The sequence below is a fragment of the Lytechinus pictus genome, chromosome 14 (genome assembly GCF_037042905.1).
Source record: "Lytechinus pictus isolate F3 Inbred chromosome 14, Lp3.0, whole genome shotgun sequence".
In the NCBI taxonomy this organism is placed as follows: domain Eukaryota; kingdom Metazoa; phylum Echinodermata; class Echinoidea; order Temnopleuroida; family Toxopneustidae; genus Lytechinus; species Lytechinus pictus.
The window spans coordinates 20,031,853-20,055,014 of record NC_087258.1 but is presented as its reverse complement, the minus strand read 5'-3'; the positions used below and the strand labels follow the sequence as shown (position 1 = coordinate 20,055,014).

Sequence of the window (23,162 nt, the reverse complement as noted above, 5' to 3'; positions counted from 1 at the left end):
GATATGGAGACCATGCCTTTTTATCTATTGCCCCGCACCTTTGGATACACCTCCCTCCTTCGCTCAAAGTATTGACAGCATCAAAATCTTCATATCATGCCTCAAAACTAGCTTTATTCTGAACAGCATTATAAAACACCCACCTAGTCATATCATTATTAACATACCTTGACTACCAAAGAAGTACCTTCCTCCCACCTTCTTGGGGGTGGAGGAGCCTGGGGTTGATGAACCCAGCCTGTCTGGGCTCTCTGAGACGGCAATGATTGGCTGGTTGGCAAGGAGTTTCCTCGGAGTACTCATCCTCTGTGACTTGGGCGTCTGTCACATGATAATAGAGTACAAAAGTGATGACATCACAAAAAACTTTTTTTAAAGCATTTCAGCATTTTTGATACCATATTTTGGTAGAGCATGATGAAAAAACCCCGTTACTAACATTTGGCGGGAATCGGTCCATGGGGGCCTGAGATATGACCTCATGCATACATAATTAGCCCCATTGAAGTCAGTGTATTATTGGCTTGGTTCTAAATGTTAGGAACCAGGCCAATATAATACATTGCAGATTAAAGAGCAAGTCCAAGCTGAGAGCAAGTCGGTTTTCATAAGAGTAGCATCTCCCAATGTGTCATGTGATGTCAATTCCATGATTTCTCATTTTGAAGTGATTCATGATATTCATACTGAAGCATGTAGGTAATGTACAAAGAAAAATCCCTTTCAACTATCAAAGAAAATGATGCTTCATACTTCACTTTCTCAATCACCAGGGTCCCGTCTTACAAAGTGATTGATCTGATCAATCTATATGGATATCCATCAATGTCATAAGTTTTGCTACAGGTAATTTGCACAATGTCATTTTGTAAGAATGAGGAGCATATTGAATTGTCAAGACAACGAAGAATGCATGAGTACACATCAACTTGCATTTCATTTCCTGACATTACTGGCTTTCCATAGTTCTGGTGGATCGGATCAATCCAAACTCTTTGTAAAACGGGGCCAAGGTTTTCAATAGCAGGTTTCCTTGCATATTCATATGCCACTGACTATTCTCTAAGGGCAACTTACATGTATACGCACAAAGAGGTTTGGAAGGATGTCATGAATTTCTACTAAAAGCCATAGTAAACAGTATACTAGTAGTGGGCTGGGTATAGTCCCCAACTTCAGGGTGGCTGTATTCATCATGCACTCATAGAGATCACCCTCACCCCCCACCCACTCCACTTCACTCTTCTCAGTGCATTCTCCTTCCTCAGCCCAACCCTCCTACTCTCCACCACCACAAGCTTCTTCCATGTCTTCTTCGGTTGCCCCCTTCCCCTTTGACCATCCTCCTTCCTCAACCCAACCCTCCTGCTCTCCACCACCACAAGCTTCTTCCATGTCTTCTTCGGTCACCCCCTTCCCCTTTGACACTCCTCCTTCCTCAGCCCAACCCTCCTACTCTCCACCACCACAAGCTTCTTCCATGTCTTCTTCGGTCGCCCCCTTCCCTTTTGACCATTCTCCTTCTTCAGCCCAACCCTCCTACTCTCCACCACCACAAGCTTCTTCCATGTCTTCTTCGGTCACCCCCTTCCCCTTTGACACTCCTCCTTCCTCAGCCCAACCCTCCTACTCTCCACCACCACAAGCTTCTTCCATGTCTTCTTCGGTCGCCCCCTTCCCTTTTGACCATTCTCCTTCCTCAGCCCAACCCTCCTACTCTCCACCACCACAAGCTTCTTCCATGTCTTCTTCGGTTGCCCCCTTTCCCTTTGACCATCCTCCTTCCTCAACCCAACCCTCCTGCTCTCCACCACTACAAGCTTCTTCCATGTCTTCTTCGGTCGCCCCCTTCCCTTTTGATCATTCTCCTTCCTCAGCCCAACCCTCCTACTCTCCACCACCACAAGCTTCTTCCATGTCTTTTTCGGTCGCCCCCTTCCCTTTTGATCATTCTCCTTCCTCAGCCCAACCTTCCTACTCTCCACCACCACAAGCTTCTTCCATGTCTTCTTCGGTTGCCCCCTTCCCTTTTGACCATTCTCCTTCCTCAGCCCAACCCTCGTACTCTCCTCCACCACTTGCTTCTTCCATTCCTTCTTCGGTCCCCCCTTCCCCTTTGACCATCCTCCTTCCTCTACCCAACTCTCCTATTCTCCTCTACCACTTGCTTCTTCATTTGCCCCCCCCCCCTTCCCCTCAGACCTGTCCCCCCATCCCCCGTCTTACAAAGATTTACAATAAATCTGATCAACCACAACTATGGAAGTCCAGTAACTTCAACATCTAAAGTATTTTCTAGATAAATGCTTTGTATTCATACATTCATTGTTTTCTCGAAAATTTAGTGTGCTTCTCTTTGTTAACAAAGAACATCGTGCAAATTTCCTGTAGAAAAAAATTACGACATTGATGGACTTCCATACAGTTGAGGTTGATCGGATCAATTGTAACTATTTGTAAGACGGAACCCTGGTATAATGGTAAAAGCACTGAAGGATGAATCAATCCAATTCTCACCATGATCACTTCCCCGGTAAGGATCTGCACTGCTACTACGTCACCCTGAAGCGCCCTGTTGCGGGCGTGAAGACCATCGATGAAGATATCGGCACCACCATCCTGTTCATTAACAATGAGAGAATACATTTTTTACATGAATGGTCAGTAAGGGGTAGCACAAGGGTAATCTTTGGTCTGCAAGCACAGATTCAAATTTGACAATTCAACAAATAATGGCCCAAATTCACAAAGGTGGTTTTGAAAACCCATGGTTGAATCTATGGTTTATGCAGATTTCCTGTATAAATTACGCTTAATTTAGCGCGTATCGGGCGCTCGTATAAAAAGTCCAATGCTGATGCGCGCTTTTGTCACAGTGCGCCAAATTGACGCCTGTTACCATGGTAAGATACGCAATTTTATTCATGAGTCCACTGTTTGAAGAGTGGACTCATGAATAAAAACAGTGGACTCATGAATAACATAGCGTGGATAACTACGGCAACAGGCGTCAATTTGGCGCACTGTGACAAAAGCGCGCATCAGCATTGGAAATTTTTTAAACACGCGCCCGATACGCACTAAATTAAACGTAATTTATACAGGAAATCTGCATAAACCATGGACTCAACCGTGAGTTTTCAAAACCACCTTTGTGAATTCGGGCCAATATGACTGGGTCGGAGACTAGACTCATCATCATATCAAATTTGGTAGAAACAGTCGAGTGAATCTAGTCTCCCTACTTCAGACTCTGCAATATACACTAGATGTAAAATTAAAGGTCTGTGCCTGCAGGCAGACTAGGTATTTCTACGGAGAGTGGGTGATGGCCATGACTCAAAGAGCATTTCTCTTCCCTTTTCCTTTTTTTAATAAAGGATAGGTATCGAAGGCAAATTTTTTTTTTTCCAATATCCCTCACTTCCCTTCCTCCATTTTTCTCTTTTTTTTTCTCTTTTAGATTTTTGTTTGGTCACTTTGGGGAAAAATTAAATGGAAACTAGCCCAACTGAAACCCTGGAAATGCTGTCCCCTGATTTTTTTTCAAACAAACAAGTGCAAACCTAGTTACCAATAATGCGTAACGTATTTCCATTTTATTTGATTGCAGGATAGAAGAGCATAGGTGCCGTGGCCGGGGATCGAACCCCAGGCTTTCCATGTACAGCCTGGCGCCTAAGACCAATCAGCAACGGCACCTCCACTCTTTGCTGTCCCCTGAATGGTAGGGATATACACTGTATATAATTTGGTTCAACAGTGATGGTATAGGGGGTTCTCTATCTGACATCTCCATAAGCCCGAATGGCCAACTCTATAATTGATCCTTGTCCAGAGTGAGCCACATCTTTCATACATGAAACAAGAAACTGAAAAGAAATTTCACATACAACCGCTAAACTATTACAGGAATGTAGGACAATCGGCTTGCGCACATCTCATACCAACATCACACAGTATGACACCACCCAGATACAAGTACACGCCATGATCAGTTGGCCCATCTTTGCTTGTCACTGACATTGCTACTGGCTTCAATACCCAGTTGTATGTTCAAATTGGACATGGATGTATAGAAGCTCTCTCTCCCTAAGCTAACATAGAGAGCCTCCCAACTCCCAATCGCTAACCCAGTGCCAGTCCCAGAGCTGCCAACCTGAAAAAGAACATTTCAGTATTTTTAAAGTTGAAAATCAGTATTTCGGTGAAGAAATCAGTATTTTCAAAAAATACCATAGGACAACACATGAAGCTGAAACTTTAGAAATCAGTATTTTACATTAAATTATCAGTATTTTTCTCACATTTCAGTACTAAATACTGAAAATCAGTACTACTTGGCAGCTCTGCAGTCCTCTCAACTCCCCACCGCACGACTCAGGAGGCCCTCGATGTTAGCTTTGGGAAAGAGAATTTCCATACATCAATGTCCAATCCGGGGCCCATAACACAAAGCTTAGCAATGATCGAAGCATACTTTCTATGATTGATTGCATTGACAACAATATACAACTAATCATGAAAATCAAGCGTACGATTAATTGCTAACCTTCGTGTTACAGGACCCCGGACGGTAAATGGCCAATTCGTCCACTCACCACATGGTCTACTTTCATTTCGTCTAATGCCATTCTGTCCATCAACATTTCGTCTAACAACCATTTGGTCCATTAACCATTTGGTCCAATCATCACTTCGTCCAATCACCATTTCGTCTATCACCATTTCATCTCACAACCAGTTGGTCTAATATCCATTTCATTTTCATTCATTTTGCACAATTAACACTTAGTCCAATTAGACCAAATGGTATATGGATTAAATGACTATTAGACCAACTGGTTATTAGACGAAATGGTGAGTGAACGAATTGGCAATTAGACCATGTGGATAGTGGACGAACCGATGGTAGACCAAATGATAGTAGATGAGTTGGCATTCGACGAACTGGAAATGAACCCCTAGGACTAGTTGTGCCAAAGACTGGAAAACAAGGGACTGCCATTGATTAGCAAACCAGATAATGCATATCATTCAAAATAATTTAAAAAGAGCTCATACTTACTGGTGAATCAATATACGCTTCCTCAAAGTTCTTGGGGTTGATCCGTAGCGTCCCCTTCACCACTTTGCCTTGTTTCATAAATTTGGTCACGTCTTCTTGAATCCAGTAGTTGTTGAACGGCTGTCAAAAGAAAAGTGTGGACATTTCCAATGAGGGAAGATCAACAACAACAACAAAAATTGTAATATTTGTACAGACATCTGGGAAATTCACCAATGATGCAGAAAACCAAATAATTCTCTTCATGTAGAAAATCAAACTACAAACTGAATTTTAACCTAAATTTTATCAATATTATTCATATTTGACCTCTGACTGTTTAACCCCCATATCTAGCAAGACTATTGTCACATCGATGTGCATACATGAGCAAGGTCGAGGCTGACCCCTGACACGTGTCTTTGGTTGTCACAAGAATGAAATATTGCAATAAATAAAGGTGAAAGGGCCTAATGACCTTTGACCTTTAGAGTAGACTTATGTCTCCAAAACATCATAATCACTCACAGATACAGATATGAGACAAGTTTGAAAATCATCAATTACATGGATCTTTAGTTATAGAACAACAGGTATATAATGACCTCGATGACTTTCGACCTCATGACTCTCAAATCTAATCATTGTCCTTCCATCCTGCATGGACTAAGTTTGAAGTTGAGGCCACTTCATACAAGATATTTCAATACAAAAAATGACCTGTCACCTTGACCTTTGACCTTGATACTCAAAACTAATTAGAGAACATCCATATTCCAAGGTCAAGGCCACCCCAGAAAAATGTTGTTTTGAATAAGAGAAAAATCAAACCAGCATAACGCTGAAAATTTTATCAAAATTGGAAGTAAACTAAGAAAGTTATGACATTCTAAACTTTCGCTTATTTTTCACAAAATAGTGATATGCACAACTCAGTGACATGGAAATGAGACAGACGATGATGTCCCTCACTCACTTTTTCTTTTTTTTATCGTTTGAATTATACAATATTTCCTTTTTTACAGATTTGACAATAAGGACCAACTTGACTGTACCACATAGTATCAAACAGTGCTAATTCCACATGTTCAGGGAGGAATTAATAGTTTTTTCACTTGACAACGAGGAGAAAATTAGAATATTTCATATTTCACTCAATAAAAGACAAAAGAAATAGTGAGTGGATGATGTCAATAGTCTCCTCATTTGCATACCGACCAGGATGAGCATATAACTGTTTTTTTTAATTCAGTGAAGCTTTAAAATGTCATAACTTTCTTAATTTACCTCCGATTTTGATGAAATTTTCAGTGTTATGCTTGTTGGATTTTTCTCTTTTTATTCAAATCAACTTTTTGTTGGGGTGGACTTGTCCTTTAAAGTTGATTGGGAAAATGATTCTTTTACTTGCTCAAGAACGGTATCAAGAGGAAGGACAGGCAGACGACCTAAAACACAATTAACCTCTAGTCAAAATCTACAGTGGGTGGAGGCATAAAATGTGGAAGGGGAAAAAAATGTCAACCACTCCAAACTGTACCTTGAATGATTGCTTCTTAGGTGTAGCACCGGATGAATCTGTGGGTTGGTCGGGAGATAACGGCTGTCCGTCCTTCTTCCCTTGCTTCTTATCCTTTCCCCCATTCTTCCCCTTCTTTTGCTTGTCTTTGCCTCCTGCATCTTTCCTTGCAAAGTGATGTGGTGGAGTCTCGCCCTGACCTGAATCTGTGGACTGCAATATTAGATTATAGAATAAGCAACTGTCATGTTTATTATCGGAAATATCACCACCATCTTCATCATCATCGTCATCATCATCATCATAATCATCACTATCAACAACATCATCATCATCATAATCATCACTATCAACAACATCATCATCATCATCATCATCATCATCATAATCATCACTATCAACAACATCATCATTATCAATCAAAATCATCTTCATCATCATCACTATCTTCATCTTCATCATCATCATCAGCAGCAGCAACTATCATCATCACCAGCATCATTGTCATCATTCTATTATTCCCCAATCCTTATTGTCATCATCATTCATCATCATCATCACCACCACCATCGCCATCATCACCATCACCATCAATATTATCACCACCATCATCATCATCTAATCTTTGCCTCCTGCATTTTTCCAGAGAAAACAATGAGGTAGAGTCTGAATCTGTGTACTGCATTATTAGATTTTCAGTTAAGGTTAAGAAACAACCACCCTGGTAAAAAAAAAATTTCCACCACCATCATGACTATTATAGATCAATGCTGTTGTCATCTACACTGTACATATACTACATTGACTACCTTCATTTTCATCATCATCATCAACACCATCACCATCACTATCATCTTCACCAAGATCATCACCATCATTATCATCATCCACTTCATCGATAAAATCATAACCACCATCAGCATAACCATTATCATCAACATCCTCATCCTCACCATCACCATCATCTTCATTATCGTCATCATCACCATCACCATCATCACCATCATCACCAACACCACTGTACAAAAAATCACCATCATCATCACTATCATCATCATCATAATCATCATTATCATGATCATCATCATCTTCATCCTCACTATCATTATCGTCATCATCATAATCATTATCATCAACATCACCACTGTCATCATCATCACCACCACCATCACTACTCACCCCATGTCTTCCTAGCTTGTCCATTCCACTGGAGTCCTTCCTGCTCATGCCGTCCTGTGCGGGGCTACCATGGAGAGCACTAGCCGAACCCCTCCTGGTCTTGGCCGTCATGGCTCCATCGACCAAGGTCTTCTGCCCCTCCCTGGGGAAGGTGCTGGACAGTTTGGCAGGGTGTCCGCTCAGGGGACTGGTGCCCCCACCCAGCTTGGTGCGGAAGCGACCACCGGACTCGAGCTTCCGCACCATCAGGCCACTGGAATTTACAGGCAGGTAAATTACTATTAATAGCACTTAGGAGGCTTTTATACTTCCACTATCACAACCATAAGAAAGATATTTAATCTACTGCCCTAAAACATATTCTTGATGAACAATTGATGCAATTATATGATGTTTAATGGTGTCAGTGCTGAATTCACAATATGACAGTGCGCCATCTACATGTATGAGTTGCAGCTAATGGACCAAATTTCTAACTTGGGGGTCAACATCGCGTGCAGGCGCAGGCAGTGCACAGTGCTAGTGTACTATTATGTGACTGTGATACTTCAAAAATGAAAACCGTATGGCAAGAATTCACCCAAAACGGTATTCATTTCGCAAAGAAATATGCAGGCAAATTTCTCTCCCACCTCCTGGACCCTTGTAAACCAAATATCCGGTCGAGCCGCGTCGGCCAGCACTGAATAATCGCATGCATGCACTTTAGTAATAGTGCACGCAACAGATGTCGACTTTTTCCCCCATGGCCTGTCTGAGCTGCAACCGATAGATGGCACACCGTATTGGACGAATTGTCAAATCATGTAAAATCATGATTTTTAGTAATTTTGGGTTGTCGTACAGGTACAAAATCATGTGTAGTCTAGCAAACCGCGAACCTTGGTGCCATAAATTGTGTCTCATAACATACTCAAAAGACTCCAAGGCGAGAGTTTATCTTTTGTTGCAAATTTACTGTGATAAATAATGTCTAGTGGGCTGCTTAGCCCCCTCCTCCAAGCTTTTATGATTAAAGGGGAATTCTAAACAAAAATACTAATTTGAATAAAGAATTAAGGACCAGTGAGGATAAAACTTATTTTTTACATTATCAGCCCTAATGAAGGAATAATCTAAATATTTCCCATATCATATACAAAAGCAATATAGTGAAATCGTAAAAATATGAGAAAATTTGAAATGTCATAACTTTCTTAATAATTCATATTTAATTTTGATGAAATGTTCAGCATCATGCTTTGTTTTGTTTTTATTCTTTTTGTTCAAATCAAATATTGGAGGGATGGAATTCTCTTTAGGCTCAATATTTCAATAGATTCAATTCTTTGTAAAACAAAACAGTCTTAAGGCCACCGCACACCTTACGACTGGTCTGCGACCCGATTTCAGAATAAAATGTAATAGAATTTGATGCTAATATTGAGACTTGGAATATATTACTGTGTAATGTTCGAAATCATCGTACGAATACCTATGATCAAATTTGTGACTATGCTATCTATCACCCTTCTTAGAATAAAAGCGAATTTAATATCTAGTCGTAATGACGTCATAGCAGTCTTACGATAGGCTACGATTTGAACCTAATTTGGACTTTACTCCAAAATAAGGGCTTGCAATCTTTCAAAATTGTTATAATATTATTATTTCAATTGATTTCAACCTCAAATAAAATGATATGTTCCATTCACATCTTCAGAAAATGAGCAAAATGCGATTTGTTCCTAAATCGGGTCGCAGACCAGTCGTAAGGTGTGCGGTCGCCTTAACCCTAAAAAGACTGGGGGGGCTGATTCAGCCCCCCCCTCGACATTTTTCGCGATAAATCTGTAACGCGAAAAGCTGGCGCCGCGCCGTTCCATGACTTTTTTCTTTCAAGTCTTGCGCAACTTTTGAGACCAAATTTGCAACGCTCGGGTACGTGGTTCCGAAATTACGCAACATTTTGTAAGTGCATGTCGACCCAAAATTGCTCAAAAACGTGAATTTGTGTACAAATCCAATGCAAATTGTGTTTTTAGCCAAAATTCATAAATGTATCATTATTTTCAATTTTACTAATCAAACTCAATTAATTTCATCTTGTTTATGGTCAAAATAAAGTAGCGGACGATTTCCATTGAAAAAACAATAAAATACAAAAAGTCGAAAAACAGAGAAATACATAAGAAATTTGAAAAACAATAAAATACATAAGAAAAGAATTGTGATATTGAATTTTCTTTTAAGTACATTTGATCAGAATCCTTCAAAGAGTCTGTGAATAAAAAATTAGCAGTTTAGAGGCCTTATTTAGTTAATTAGAGCAAATCTTGGATTTTACGCATAAATTAGCATAATTAATGAATTATGAGATTTTTCGGAAAATTTGATCCCACAGACTTTGCACAGATTATGCCATGGGTAATGCACGTGCCAATTTTCGTCGCGATCGCGCGGTCGACGGCTGAGATCATAGGGGGGGGCTGAATCAGCCCCCCCCCCCCAGTCTTCTTAGGCATCGAAATAGCCCAGTCTATTTAGGGTTAACTCACCGGCCGCTCTTGGCAGGCGATGGGTCCCTTCCCTTCAAACCCTTCTGAACAGCTAATCCAGAATCGTTGGAAGGGTCCCCGGACTCGACCTGAGCTCTCACTTCAAATTCCGCACAACTGTCTTCATTCTCCACGTAGTCTCCTTTCTTTCTCCTTCTCTTTTTCTGATAAAAATAGAAACACAAATTACAAGTACAATAACTTCTTGCTCAGTGTACCCTCTTTCCATGTAATACATCATCGTCTAGTTGCTGTACCTTTTCCTCCTACCATTGGTCCAGCTGCATATATATTGGACGACATGACTACAGCCTTTATAAATGTATGCTATCCCGAACGCAACCACAGACGCTTACAAGCTGTCCTTTCCATGTACTGTCAACATGTGGAATCACCTACCAGGATCTGTTATACTAGGAACAAACCCAGCTGTATTTAGAGAGGCCGCACTGCCATTCATCCGTATGATGCAGCCTCCTGTTGGGTCTCTTGTGTTTTAAACCAAGAATCATTTTTACTTGCACGGTGCACACTTATTTTAAATGTTATGTATACTAAGTGAAATTTCAAATTACTTCAAGATGGTACCTCGCACTGATACACAAAACGTTTTTGTCTTGGGATAGCTTTAAAGTTGCTGAAAGGGATTATTCTTCAAGGTTCAAGGTGACATGTATTTTGCCCTATGAAATTGAAATCTTTAAGAACAAAATGAAAAAAGAACATATTAACAAAACATATTTTGTTTATTTCACATTTTGTAACAATAAAGCATTCCATCTGAGTTCCAGCTGTCAATGATTATAAATGCGTAAGTTATTTGTAAATGCGTAAATCCACAACAAGATCTTGCTTTACTTTAAGTCCCTCCAGTCTGAGTGTAACACTCTAGATTGTACTTTTTTTTCTTTTTTAATCTGCATTTAATTCATAAATTCAAGTTAATTCAGAATGAGATCTTTTTGTATTTTTGTACTTTGATTTGTGGGAAATAAATAAAATCAAATGAATGAATGAATGAATGAATGAATGAATGAATGAATGAATGAATGAATGAATGAATGAATGGAATGAATGAATCATACATGTATGCCCCTGGTGTTTATTTCATGACACTCTTATGGGGTGTTGCAAGAAACTTGTGATCGATTACAAGTCTATTATACAATCCCTTAATCAATCATATGTCTTGTACATGTATGTCTTGCAAAATTTGTAATTACTGGGCCCCGTCTTACAAAGAGTTACAATTGATCCAATCAATCGTAACTCTATGGATATCCATCAGTGTCATAATTTTTCTACAGGAAATGTGCAAAATGTCCTTTGTAAACAATGGAGAATGCAGCGAAATGTCAAGAAATCAATGAATTTATAGATATACATCATAGCTAGAAACAAACATGCATAATAGATGTTGATGTTGCTGGCTGTCCATAGTTGCGATTGATGGGATCAATCATAACTCTTTGTAAGACGGGGCCCTGATCTGCTTCTTGCAACAAAGAATACATGTAATCTGATTTACTATATGTACATGTACACCTAAAATTGATCTATTAGTTGTAAAATTGCAACAAAGGATTCACAACAAGTATAGTGGAAAATGGTTTGTCCATTGGATAGGACTAAATATGCAGGCCTTGGTTAGAGGAGAGTCCCTACTTTTGGAAATGAAGAACCAATTGCACTACATGTATTTGCATGAGAGTAAGGGGGAAATCCTGTTGTAGTGGTCCAACTGACCTTCACACCTTAAATTAAAGGGGAATGAAACCTTTGGAACAAGTAGGCTTGTGTCGAAAGAGAAAAATCAAAGAATAAGAACATAAAAAGTTTGAGAATCAGACAAATAATGAGAAAGTTATGAGCATTTGAATATTGCAATCACTAATGCTATGGAGATCCTCCCATTGGCAATGCGACAAGGATGTGTGATGTCACATGTGAACAACTTTCCCTTTGATGGACTATAAAATACACTCAAAATTTCTCTTTTTTCTTTTTCTTATGGTGATACAAACTCTTTATCCATGATGTATTCTTTAAAAATCTGTATTACATGCCCTCCTATAGAAAGAACACATGATCTCCTGATAGATGTGATAAAACAGGCAATTTAAGTGAAATATATACTAAAGTAATGGGGAGAGTTGTTCACAAGTGACATCACACATCTTTGTCACATTGCCAATTTGAGTATCTCCATAGCATTAGTGATTGCAATATTCAAATGCTCATAACTTTCTCATTATTTGTCTGATTTTTCTCAAACTTTTGTTGATCTATTTCTTTGATTTTTCTGTTTTCACACAAGCTATCTTGTTCCAAAGGTTTCATTCTCCTTTAATTCCCCAATATTTTCAGTTAACTCTTTGCCTCCCAGGCACAGGTGATGGCAAGCAAATAAAGATAATAACTGAAAATGCCACTTTCATTTGATAGAGAGCCCTTATCTGTTTCTTTTTCTTCTTTCCTTCACCGTCCATCTCTGTGTCAAGTTTTGCATCCATACCCGTGCGCTCTCCTCTTCTGATGCCGAGTAGCTGCGGTTCACCGAGATGTTGTTTATACCAATTTAGACCAGTTCATACCTATTATTTCCATTTAATTCCCGTTTATCCACTTACCTGTTTCTTTTTCTTCTTCCCTTCACCATCCATCTCTGTGTCAAGTTCTTCCATCCCTACCCGTTCGCTCTCCTCTTCTGACGCCGAGTAGCTGGGGTTCACCGAGATGTTGTCCAACTCCAGCAAGGAGTTCACAGAAGTGGAGAGTTGGTCCTTGTTCATGACTGGATATGGTCACGTGATGTAACAACTGTGAAATGGTAAGGAAAAATACGAAGGGGCTGAAGACAGTGTCGCAGATTGAAAAGAGAATTTGATTTTAAACATATAGTCACGTGATGGAAAAACTGTGAAACGGCAAGGAAAATACAAAGGGGTTTAAGTGTCACAGATTTGAAAGGAGAGAACAAGTTGTCTGAAAATGCCAATGACAATGTCAATGAGGTACAAATCAATAATTCAAACTAAAAACATTATTCAACATGATATTTAAAAAAATATTAATTAGAGCAGGAACCACGGATACAAGGAATTTCCTATCTTCTCATCAAAAAGAGAATTGGAATGCCTTTCCACTTTTTGCATGTCATGTTAAATAAAATTGTTGAAATGTCATGAATTTGATAAAAAACTGCTAGACCCTCATGCCAGTGGATTTCTAACCAGCGGATCGCGCATGCTGCGACGCCACTTCTGGCGTCCACAACACACGACTTCTATGGCTTGTAATGAACCCTTGAGTGGACCCTAGTATTTGTTTTGCGAATGAAAATCTATTCTAGAGATCTGCAAGTTATAATATAAGAATACACAACAGGGACAGTGATTTTCCGTTTCTAAAAATTGGCTTTTCCGTTTCAGAAAATCAAGTTAAATTCCGTTTTAGCATGTCTGAAAACGGAAATTCCATTTCCCATAGGCATAGACTTTGTGTACCGGGACATGAAAAAGTGACGATTCCATCACAGAACAAAGCATCAAGGAACTGCTCACTTCTTATATTTAATTCACAAGGTAGCGACGACAAACGATCGGCAAAATCGGGGGGTTCTATTCCGACACCACACAATGTACATGTACATTGTACATGTATGCCTCTGTTCAATGTCAAGTTATTGTGAGTCAAACGTCATTTTATGTTTGTTTTATGTCACTTACCCGTGGAAAATACATTTATCTTTCATTTCATGATGTTTATTGAATAAATAAAGTCATCTTACATAAAAAAATGAGGTTTTACGAGTGCGTTATTTCAGTGAACGAGTGTTGCAAGTCCGTGTTTCTAGCTTAGCCCGCCTCTCCGCAGAAGCACTTCCGGGTTGTACAGCTTCCACTTCCAGGGTCATTTCGCGACTAGTTTTGAATTGTACTACGAGCAAGATAGTTTCAAATAAAGGTAAGAATATTTGACATTTTTATAAAAAAATTAGATTTTTTACGATATATTTCGATCTATTTTATGCGTTGTTCCATAAGACGTAATTTAGTGGGGATTTAGTGGTATTTTAGGGTCGATTCAGTCGCATTTTACTCAAAAAGTTAGGGGTGTGTACAATAAGTGTACAATCGTTTTTGAACTCGATGTAATCCCAGCTTTCGAATGGTACCAATCTTAATAGCCAATGTGCTTGCCTAAATTTGCCGACAGCTTGAGAAATGAGAACAAGTCATATTCGAAGAGTTTGTTGTCACAAAGCGACCCGAAAGGGCGCCAGCTGCGGCAAGATGTATACATTTTCGTGTAGTCCCATGTGTTCGTTAATTTGTAGTCTATTACCGATCATTGTGGAGATTTTATTTATCATTCGGGAGCTTTATCAAAGGAAACAATTTTTAAAATATTTATACCCAAAAAAATGAAAAAAATAATTATATATTTTCTTTGGAAATAATTATCGATTAATTATAACTGAATAATGTTTTTACTACTTTGAAAGTGGAAAACAAGTGCAGTAAAATTGCTCTCCCATTCAATTTTTTTATCTTTTCATTTATAGAGGTGGGGGGAGGTACTATTACGCAGATGCAGTTATTGATTCATCCTAAGAGGTACTTAAAAATGAATGCGACTGTGATATATAAATGTACTTTGAAAGCCCCCTCCTCCCAAAAAAAAAAAAGTTGATCTAGAAATAGACTTCTAAGGAAAAATAATTAATTAAATTATATTCAAAATATATTATAAATCAATATATTTGTTTGATTCCACACTTAGACCCTACCTCTAATTTAAAGTTTTACAAGTTGATATACATCTACTTAACAATTTTACAATTTTACAAAATTTTGAAGAGATACAATGTAGATGTGGATGGGTGAATTTCATATTAGTCACCCCCCCCCCATAGGTGTCCATGGAGAATTGGTTATGAGTTGTGTTTGTATCTTATGCTTTCTTTAAAGACCCTTCCCATCAATTCACAAAAAGAACAAAAAGAATTCAATTTATCAAACATTTATTTTGAACATTATTACAGTTTCAGATATATAATTTTTTTATCAGCATAGTACATTTCAAAAAAAATTGATCAACAAAGTTCATTGTTTCCGATTTCCACATCCATTTTGAACAGTGAATGTTCATTGAAATTAAATCTTTCCATTGCCATGTCAGATGTTTATTTCACCTTGAACAAAAAATGATGTCTTGAAGGACTAAATGATCAAAATCTTTATTCCCTTCTGTTTTATTTTGTTCCTCAAAGTTGAGAAATATTCTACTACACAAGTAATGTTTCGTAGTTGTAAAATAAATTCCCTTCAACAGCTGCCCTGCATTTGAAGATCCTTAATGATCTGTAATCAATAGAACCATTACCAATACTGTCAAGGTTACTGAAAGATCATCTGCTAAAGGTAATATAGAAAGATATAAAAAAAAGCAATCAAATAATTGTTGAACCTTTCACTCTTAAAAAAAATAACTTGTATATACTGTAGATATCTCTTTTTAAACCATGAAAAATTACCTTCTTCATAACACTATCTCTATACATTCATATTGTTATAAATTTCATAACAATAATAATGGAAAAAATATTCCAATGTAAATTTGAACTGTTTTTCAATTCTTTTTATCTAGATATCTGAGACGTGAGCAAACAGGGAGTTAAATAAGGAGGAATTTTCTTCATGACAAGCACAGGTTGTAATGTAGAGCAGTTTTAATAATATGCATACACCTATGGTTGTCTGGGACACTCGGTGTAGTTTACATTTTAAGTTTTAATTAAAAATAAAAATCATGTGGCATTGCTACACAAGGATGATTTTATTATCAAAATACCCGAAACGAGAATACATATGGGGTATCAAGGCTTAAATTAATCGACGGCCAGGCCGTTGATGCCCCTATAACTGGCCGTGATGCGGCTTTAAATAATTGAACAATTCACTGCAGAAAAGGCTATGCCCTTTTTCAAACTGGCCGACGTGCTCCCTTTTTCAAAACCGGCTGTGCCCTTTCTCACTGTGAGATTAAAGTCTACAAAGTTCTCCCATATTTCACAAGCAAAAATACAGAAGAGAGAGAGAAAAAACAAAGTTAACAACTTCCCTCAATTCAAATTGCAAGCCAGTTTGCGCTAAATTTTTTGATCTACACACAAACACACGCACGTGCCATGGCCTCCTGCCTGTGTGTGGCAGGCATGCAGGATCGGAGCATGGAGCTATTGATCGGAGCAGTGGTACTTTTGCAGACTCTTGGATCAGAGTGAATAATCTCACATGATTAACAGTTTTTCCACCAAAATAATCACAAAATCGGAGGGAAATTTATTTTAAATGTATATGGATTTTCAGATTACTGATTTGGTGATGAAATGGGAGCTAGTTTTTGAGTTTTCATTACAAGATCGCCTCGGTCTAGTTGTTTCTCCTTTCGTTGTGAGTCTTCTTGCATCGGTGCGAACTTGTAATGGGAAGAGAGATGCCTGTGTACATGTGATGCCGCGATGTTTCACCTAATTTTTAAGTTTGATGTTTCACTTTGAAATTTTATTCAATTCTAAAACATTTTAGTCTTAAAAATATATTAGAATAAAACAAATATCAGTAAGATTATTGTTAGATGATTACATTTTTCTTTGTTTGCTTGAAGTTTTAACTTTTTTCCCCTCTTTCTTCCTTTCATTTTTTATTTTTATATCGTTCTTTCTTCATCCTTTCTTCTATCCTTCCTTCTTGCCTTTTTTGTTACATCTATCTTTATTTCCAGTCTTTCCTAGCTTTCTTTCTTGATCCTTTCTCTCTCTCTGTTCATTTTTCTTTCTTCCTTTTCTTACTTTCCTCCTTTTTTCTTTATTTCTTCCCTTAAAATTGTCTATGCTCCCTTCCTCTGCTTTTGCTTAAATTCATTCTTTCTGTCATCCTTTCTTCTTTCCATTCCTTTCTTGCTTTCATTCTCTCTTAGCTTAATTCTTTCCTTCCTTTTTTTTACTTTGTTCTTTCTTACCTTCCTTCCTGATTTTTCTTTTTCTTTCTTTTTTTCCATTCCTTCTTTCTTCATCCTATCCTTCCTGAATTCCTTTTTGCATTCCATCTATCTTTATTTCTTATCATTTCCTAGCATACTTTGCTTTCTGTGTTCATTTATTTTTCTTAATTCTTTCCTTTTTTTAAGTCTCTCATTTTTTTTCTTACCTTCCTTCTTTCTCTTACTTTCCTTCCTTTTAAATTTACTTTTTTTATTTCTTTCATTCTTTCTTTCCTTAATTTCTTATTTGCTTCCTTCTCTCTTGCTCTCCCTCTTTCTCTCCTTCCATTATTTTTTTTCTTTTTTCATTCTCTCCTCCCTTCATTCTTTCATCCCTCTCTTTCATTCTTTTTCTTTTTTCCTTTCTGCTAATCCTTCCTTCCTCCCTCCCTGTTTTTCTTCTTTCTTTCAAAGAACGAAGGAAACATTTTTATTTCCTTCATTCATTCTTTCATCCTTTTTTTTTCTTACTCTATTTTTTCCTATTGTTCTTTCTATTTTTTCTTTCAAACATTCATTCATCTTCCCTTCCTTTCTTTTTCTTTCCTTTTTTCTTTCTTTATTTATTTCAAAGAATGAAGGAAACCCTTTTTTCTTTCCTTTATTATTTCCTCCATCCTTTTATTCTTACTGTCTTTCTTTTCACTTTTTTTCTTTTTTCCCTTTCATTTTTTCTTTCTTTCTTCTCCATTCATCTCCTTTCTTTCTCCCCTTTCTTCTTTCTTTTACCCATTCATTCACACTCCCTTCCTTTTCTTTCTATTTTTTTTCCTTTCTTGTATTTTTCTTTTTCTTTCTTTCTTATTATTTTCATAGATTCTCTTTTTTATTATGTGCCATGGTCACTTAAAAGTACATAAAAATATATGAGAGAGGAAATTATTCAAATGGCATATCAACACACTAATTTTGGTCATGACAGGCAAGATAAAATCACTTTGAAAAGAAAATACAATTTTACAATACAAGGTACATCAGTTCATGTTACATGTAAAAAGAGGACAAGGGCAATGGTACTTCATGTTCATAGAACAGCACTACTTTCTTTTGAAGCGGTAAAATCTTGTTTTGAAAGATTTTTAGGGGGCAAGTGAATATATTCTGATATTCGGGCAAGTATTTTCCAACAATTTTGAATGCCTAAAATTCACTTGCTCAATTGGGTAAGTTCTTCAAAAAGTTATGTTGCACCCTGTACAAGTACATTTGACATCTAAGAAAAGCATACCTAAAAAGATTGGCCTTCGGCTTCGATGCCCTTCTTGGATTCTTTGGAAAAAGATTTTGGCCTTGGTTGGTGCCCTCTGTAGTGGCCTTGATGCCCTCCAAAATATGGGGTATTTCAAGGCCAAACTGGCCTTGCCCTAAAATGACGAAATTTAAGTCCTGGGGTATGTAGATCGGCGCTAATGCAGTTTCGCACCGGCCGATTACCAGCATACCTCATCACCAATACTTGTTCCCAAATGTCATGACAAGTCTCTCAGTCACATTTCGAGGTCATTATACCCACCTCTTTTTCCACATATCGCCATAGGGAACGGCTGTATTTCAGCTTTGATCTCGATGTCGTTGTTCGAATCCTCAGGCTCAGACATCACTTCGGGGATCGCTTGGATTCGCCGTGCGCCGAAATGTTGATATGGACTGAAGTTGTGCGACCAAAAGATTCACCTGCAGCATGCTGGCAGTTTGTTCGCCACATGTTCGCACAATTTGGTTGCTAACTTCAGTCCATATCAACATTATGGCGCACGGCGAATCCAAGCGATCCATCAAGTGATGTCTGAGGATTCAAACAACGACATCGAGATCAAAGCTGAATTTCCTGAAATACCAGCCGTTCCCGATCGCGATATTTGGAAAAGAGGTGGGTATATTGACCTCGAAATGTGACTGAGTATTGAGCAGTAGAGGCGCACGGCCAATATAGGAGACTCTCTCCAATAGCCTAGGGGAGACAATCTCCCATATTGGAGACTTGCTTTGCAAAAGGACAAAAGAAACAACACCAACAAAAGCATGATTTTTTCCACCCAAAATTTTGTCTCACTGAGCCGGTCAGAAGCCCATTTGTTTTGTGTGTGATTGACAACAAAAATCCTTATCAAAACAAAAGTAGACGGTGAATTTTTAGTGTAGAAGGTGAAAAGGGGTAATTTTTCATGAGGAATCTCCTTAAAACTGGAGACTGTCTCTGAAATTGGATACCCAAATTCTTTACAAAAGTCTCTGATATTTATTGGAGATAATAATCTCCCACATTCATTGGAGACAGTCTCCAATATTGGCAGTGTGCCTCTCTATAGTACTACTAGACTACTGTTGAGAGACTTGTCATGACATTTGGGAACAAGTATTGGTGATGAGGTATGCTGGTAATCGGCCGGTGCGAAACTGCATTAGCGCCTGTAGATCTACATTGCGACATTTCGTAACACAGTTCGCGCTTGCACATCAATTTCGCAATCTTGAACCAAGTGAACGCAACATAAACCATACGAATAACGTAATACGTCGGACTACAGTCAGTGATTTTAGCACCATCATAATTAATTCATTCCCCATTTCGTTGTAGAAATACAAGTACATGCTAAGTAAAATACAAAAAAAGAAGACTTACAGGCACAGGATAATGTTCGCTATTTCACTAAAATGTTTGAACAGTCAAGATGTAAACGAGATTCCAAACCATCGCAAATCAGAGTAATTTACTTGAATTCTATTAAAATCCAGATTAGACTCGCTCGATTTTTTACGGCATGCTGCCATCTACGTCCAAACTCGTGTGTTTTTGTAGACAGACGTAACAGATAGATAGGATAGAAGGATAGATAGATAGATAGATAGATAGATAGATATATAGATAGAGAGATAGATAGATATATAGATAGAGAGATAGATAGATAGATACTTTTAATTCATATGTTTCTTTTTATATTCTTATACTGACCTGGATTGAGGTAAAGGGGTGTGGGAAGGAAGACATGTGGGTCATGGTAATTTAGTTAACCTTTTCCAAACCCAGGCAACCCCTTCATCTCTATTCCAGGTCCTTTGTACTATGTCACGTATGTCCTATTGTTTATGTAATTTGTATTGTACTATAATTTATGTATTTTGAAATGCCGAATAAATGATAATAATAATAATAATAGAAAGGATAGGTGATTGACTGCTTGGCGTTTGCACTACTAGTCATAGCGAGTATATAGACAAATAAAGCAGACAAATAACGAGAGACAATGATGATAATGGGAAATTTAACACCTGATCGCTCCGTAATATATTCTTTAAATTCAATAAAGATTAAATAATGACAGTTCCTGTGCATGTGATGAACATGTGCCTTTTTATTCTTGTACATAATGCACCTAGGCCCAATAATCAAATGATCCAAATAATCCAAATCAAGCTTGCACGTTTTATTTAGTAAAATGAACTTGGCTAATTTTTTTCTAAGACAGCATAAACATGAAGCTGATAATACAAAGAGAATATTATATATATATATGTAAAGAGAAGATTATTTATATATGTATGTGTGTGTGTGTGTGAAGTTATACATGTACAACAGCTTTGGCAACTCTTTTATTTAAATATTGTGTGAAAGAAATGGATGAAGAGAACAATGGTAGGCGTAGCTTAAATCAAGGTTCCCCAGAGCTATCTACCCTTTTGGAAAAATTGGTTATGCCGAAAAAATGTCTCTGCCGGGAATCGAACCCAGTGGTTAAGGCACCGGCGTTCGAAGCTGGGGGCCCGGGTTCGATTCCCGGCAGAGACATTTTTCGGCATCACCAATTTTTCCAAAAGGGTAGATAGCTCTGGGGAACCTTGATTTAAGCTACGCCTACCATTGTTCTCTTCATCCATTTCTTTCACACTGTATATATATATATATATATACATGTATATAACTATATATCATTGTTTCTCTTTTTTTATTATAGCAAGTGTTGGTTTGATTGAGTTTTTAAATATATACTTAATTGATACTTCAATAATTCGTATTCATCCATTCTGTCCAACTTTGGCGAAGGGAAGCAAGTGACATCAGTAAAATTTGAATTAGTATTTGTTTTTGAAACACCCTATGTATGTTGCACATTTAGGCGAAATTTGGGGAAGAAATTATCGTTCTATGGAAAAATATTAAAGAAAATAAATGACGAATACACATTGCTCATTTACAACAAATGATACTTTTGTAACTTGCTTCCTTTTGCCAAAGTACGGCAGCATTCTGCTCATAATATGATTATATATTTAATATATGTTTCGGTTTGTCATATTTTCAAGCATTTTGTTTTGCTTACAATGGCAATCCGGCTTCTATTACTGATTTTATGCTATTTAAGAAGAGCTTGATTCTAAAAGGAGCTAAATCCACTTTTGACCAAAATTGATTTTTTTTTAAAACACAAATATATGTATCTTTGCCGTGGGAATCAAATGCAACATATCGCTTTTTCTTAATTTTTTTTTTTGGGGGAAAGGTTGGTAAAAATTTATTGCAAATTTGAGTTTTGTTCTAAAAGGAGCTAAATCTACTATACGGTTATTTAAAATTTGTTATTTTTCCTATTTTACAGAAAGTTATGTATTCATATTTTTGGATACAAGTTTACACCATCAGTACAAATTTTGCTGAAAATAACAGAATTTTACAATTTTTATGAATATTTTTGGATTAAGCTCCTTTTGGAATTACATATCAAAAAGTCGCCGTCCTTAAAAAAAATGACAAAATATAGTTTTCTTTTCTTTTTGTAATTTTCAAAGGATAAACATCAGAAAGATGTTAATGTATTCAGCTCGCCATATTTATGTGTTTCATGTTCAATTTCAAATATCAAACATGTTTAAATTTGCAAAAAATTGACATTTCACTAAGGTTTTGTTTCAAATAAGGAGCTAAATCCATGAAAAATCAATTTCAAAAATTATTTAAAGATTGATAATGAATGCTAAATTTTTGAAATCATGGTTTAATTAATCTGAGATGATAGTACTATCATAATCAAAATAAAACAACAGTGGCTAAGGGAAAATGGTGAATTAAATAACCTTGTAGGCCTATACATTGGAAAAAACTTACTGCACGATGAATAAGAATTGCCATGCTAATTCGAGCACCTTTACGGCTACATGTATATAGCACTGGCGTAAATCCCGGGGGGGGGGGGATGGCCTGTACAAACACCCCCCCCCCCACTTTTTACGAAAGAAATGAAAGAAAAAAAACATCACAAGAGATAATTGTTTTATTGGTGAAAATTCTTCCTGAAATACCGCTTAACAAATAAAACAATATTATTGAATCATAACATGCAAATAAAGAGCCAGTTCACCATTTCCAAACGAAATACTTCTGTCCTTATCATAACATTGAAGAGAAACTCCCGTTTCTTCCAATTCATCAATGTTGGTGTCTTTGGGAAGGAATTAAGATGGAATGTCAATTTTTTTAAAATGTAATCTCTAATAAAACCATTAAACCATCATGGGGTAAAAAAAATGATAATATTGGAGGGGTATTTGCCATATGGACATACAGTGGCGTAACTACGGGGGGGGGGGGGCATGGGGGGCACGTGCCCTCCCAATCGGCTGACCAAAAAAAAAAACGGGGAAAAGGGGAAAAGGAGAAAAGAGGGAGAAAGGAAGAGAAGCGTATAGTGGGAAAGAAGAAAATATTATTCATTATAATGTTATATTATAATTATGTTATGTTGCATTACATAATAATTTTTTTTATCATAACTTTATGAAACATAATTTGCCCAGGGCCTACGTCTTCATTGTTCCTGGTGCTTGTATTGTCTGCTAA

General features: G+C 37.4%; 1 protein-coding gene across 2 annotated transcripts in view; it reads right to left on the bottom strand.

The window, feature by feature from the left end:
- Nucleotides 1-20,115, bottom strand: part of LOC129275730 (DIS3-like exonuclease 2) — a 43,572-nt gene extending 23,457 nt beyond the window's left edge. The window contains exons 1-8 of one of the 2 annotated variants that reach the window (XM_064109789.1): nt 19,957-20,115; nt 12,913-13,102; nt 10,283-10,446; nt 7,746-7,998; nt 6,588-6,779; nt 5,069-5,188; nt 2,518-2,619; nt 168-321 (exon numbers count right to left, since the gene is read on the bottom strand). In XM_064109789.1, coding sequence (XP_063965859.1) covers nt 168-321; nt 2,518-2,619; nt 5,069-5,188; nt 6,588-6,779; nt 7,746-7,998; nt 10,283-10,446; nt 12,913-13,074 — 1,147 coding nt within the window. In that variant the 5' untranslated portion in view covers nt 13,075-13,102; nt 19,957-20,115. Of the gene's footprint in view, nt 1-167; nt 322-2,517; nt 2,620-5,068; nt 5,189-6,587; nt 6,780-7,745; nt 7,999-10,282; nt 10,447-12,912; nt 13,103-19,952 lie in introns of both variants that reach the window. The other variant, XM_064109788.1, reaches the window with a different exon arrangement.
- Between the last annotated feature and the right edge of the window lie 3,047 nt (nt 20,116-23,162).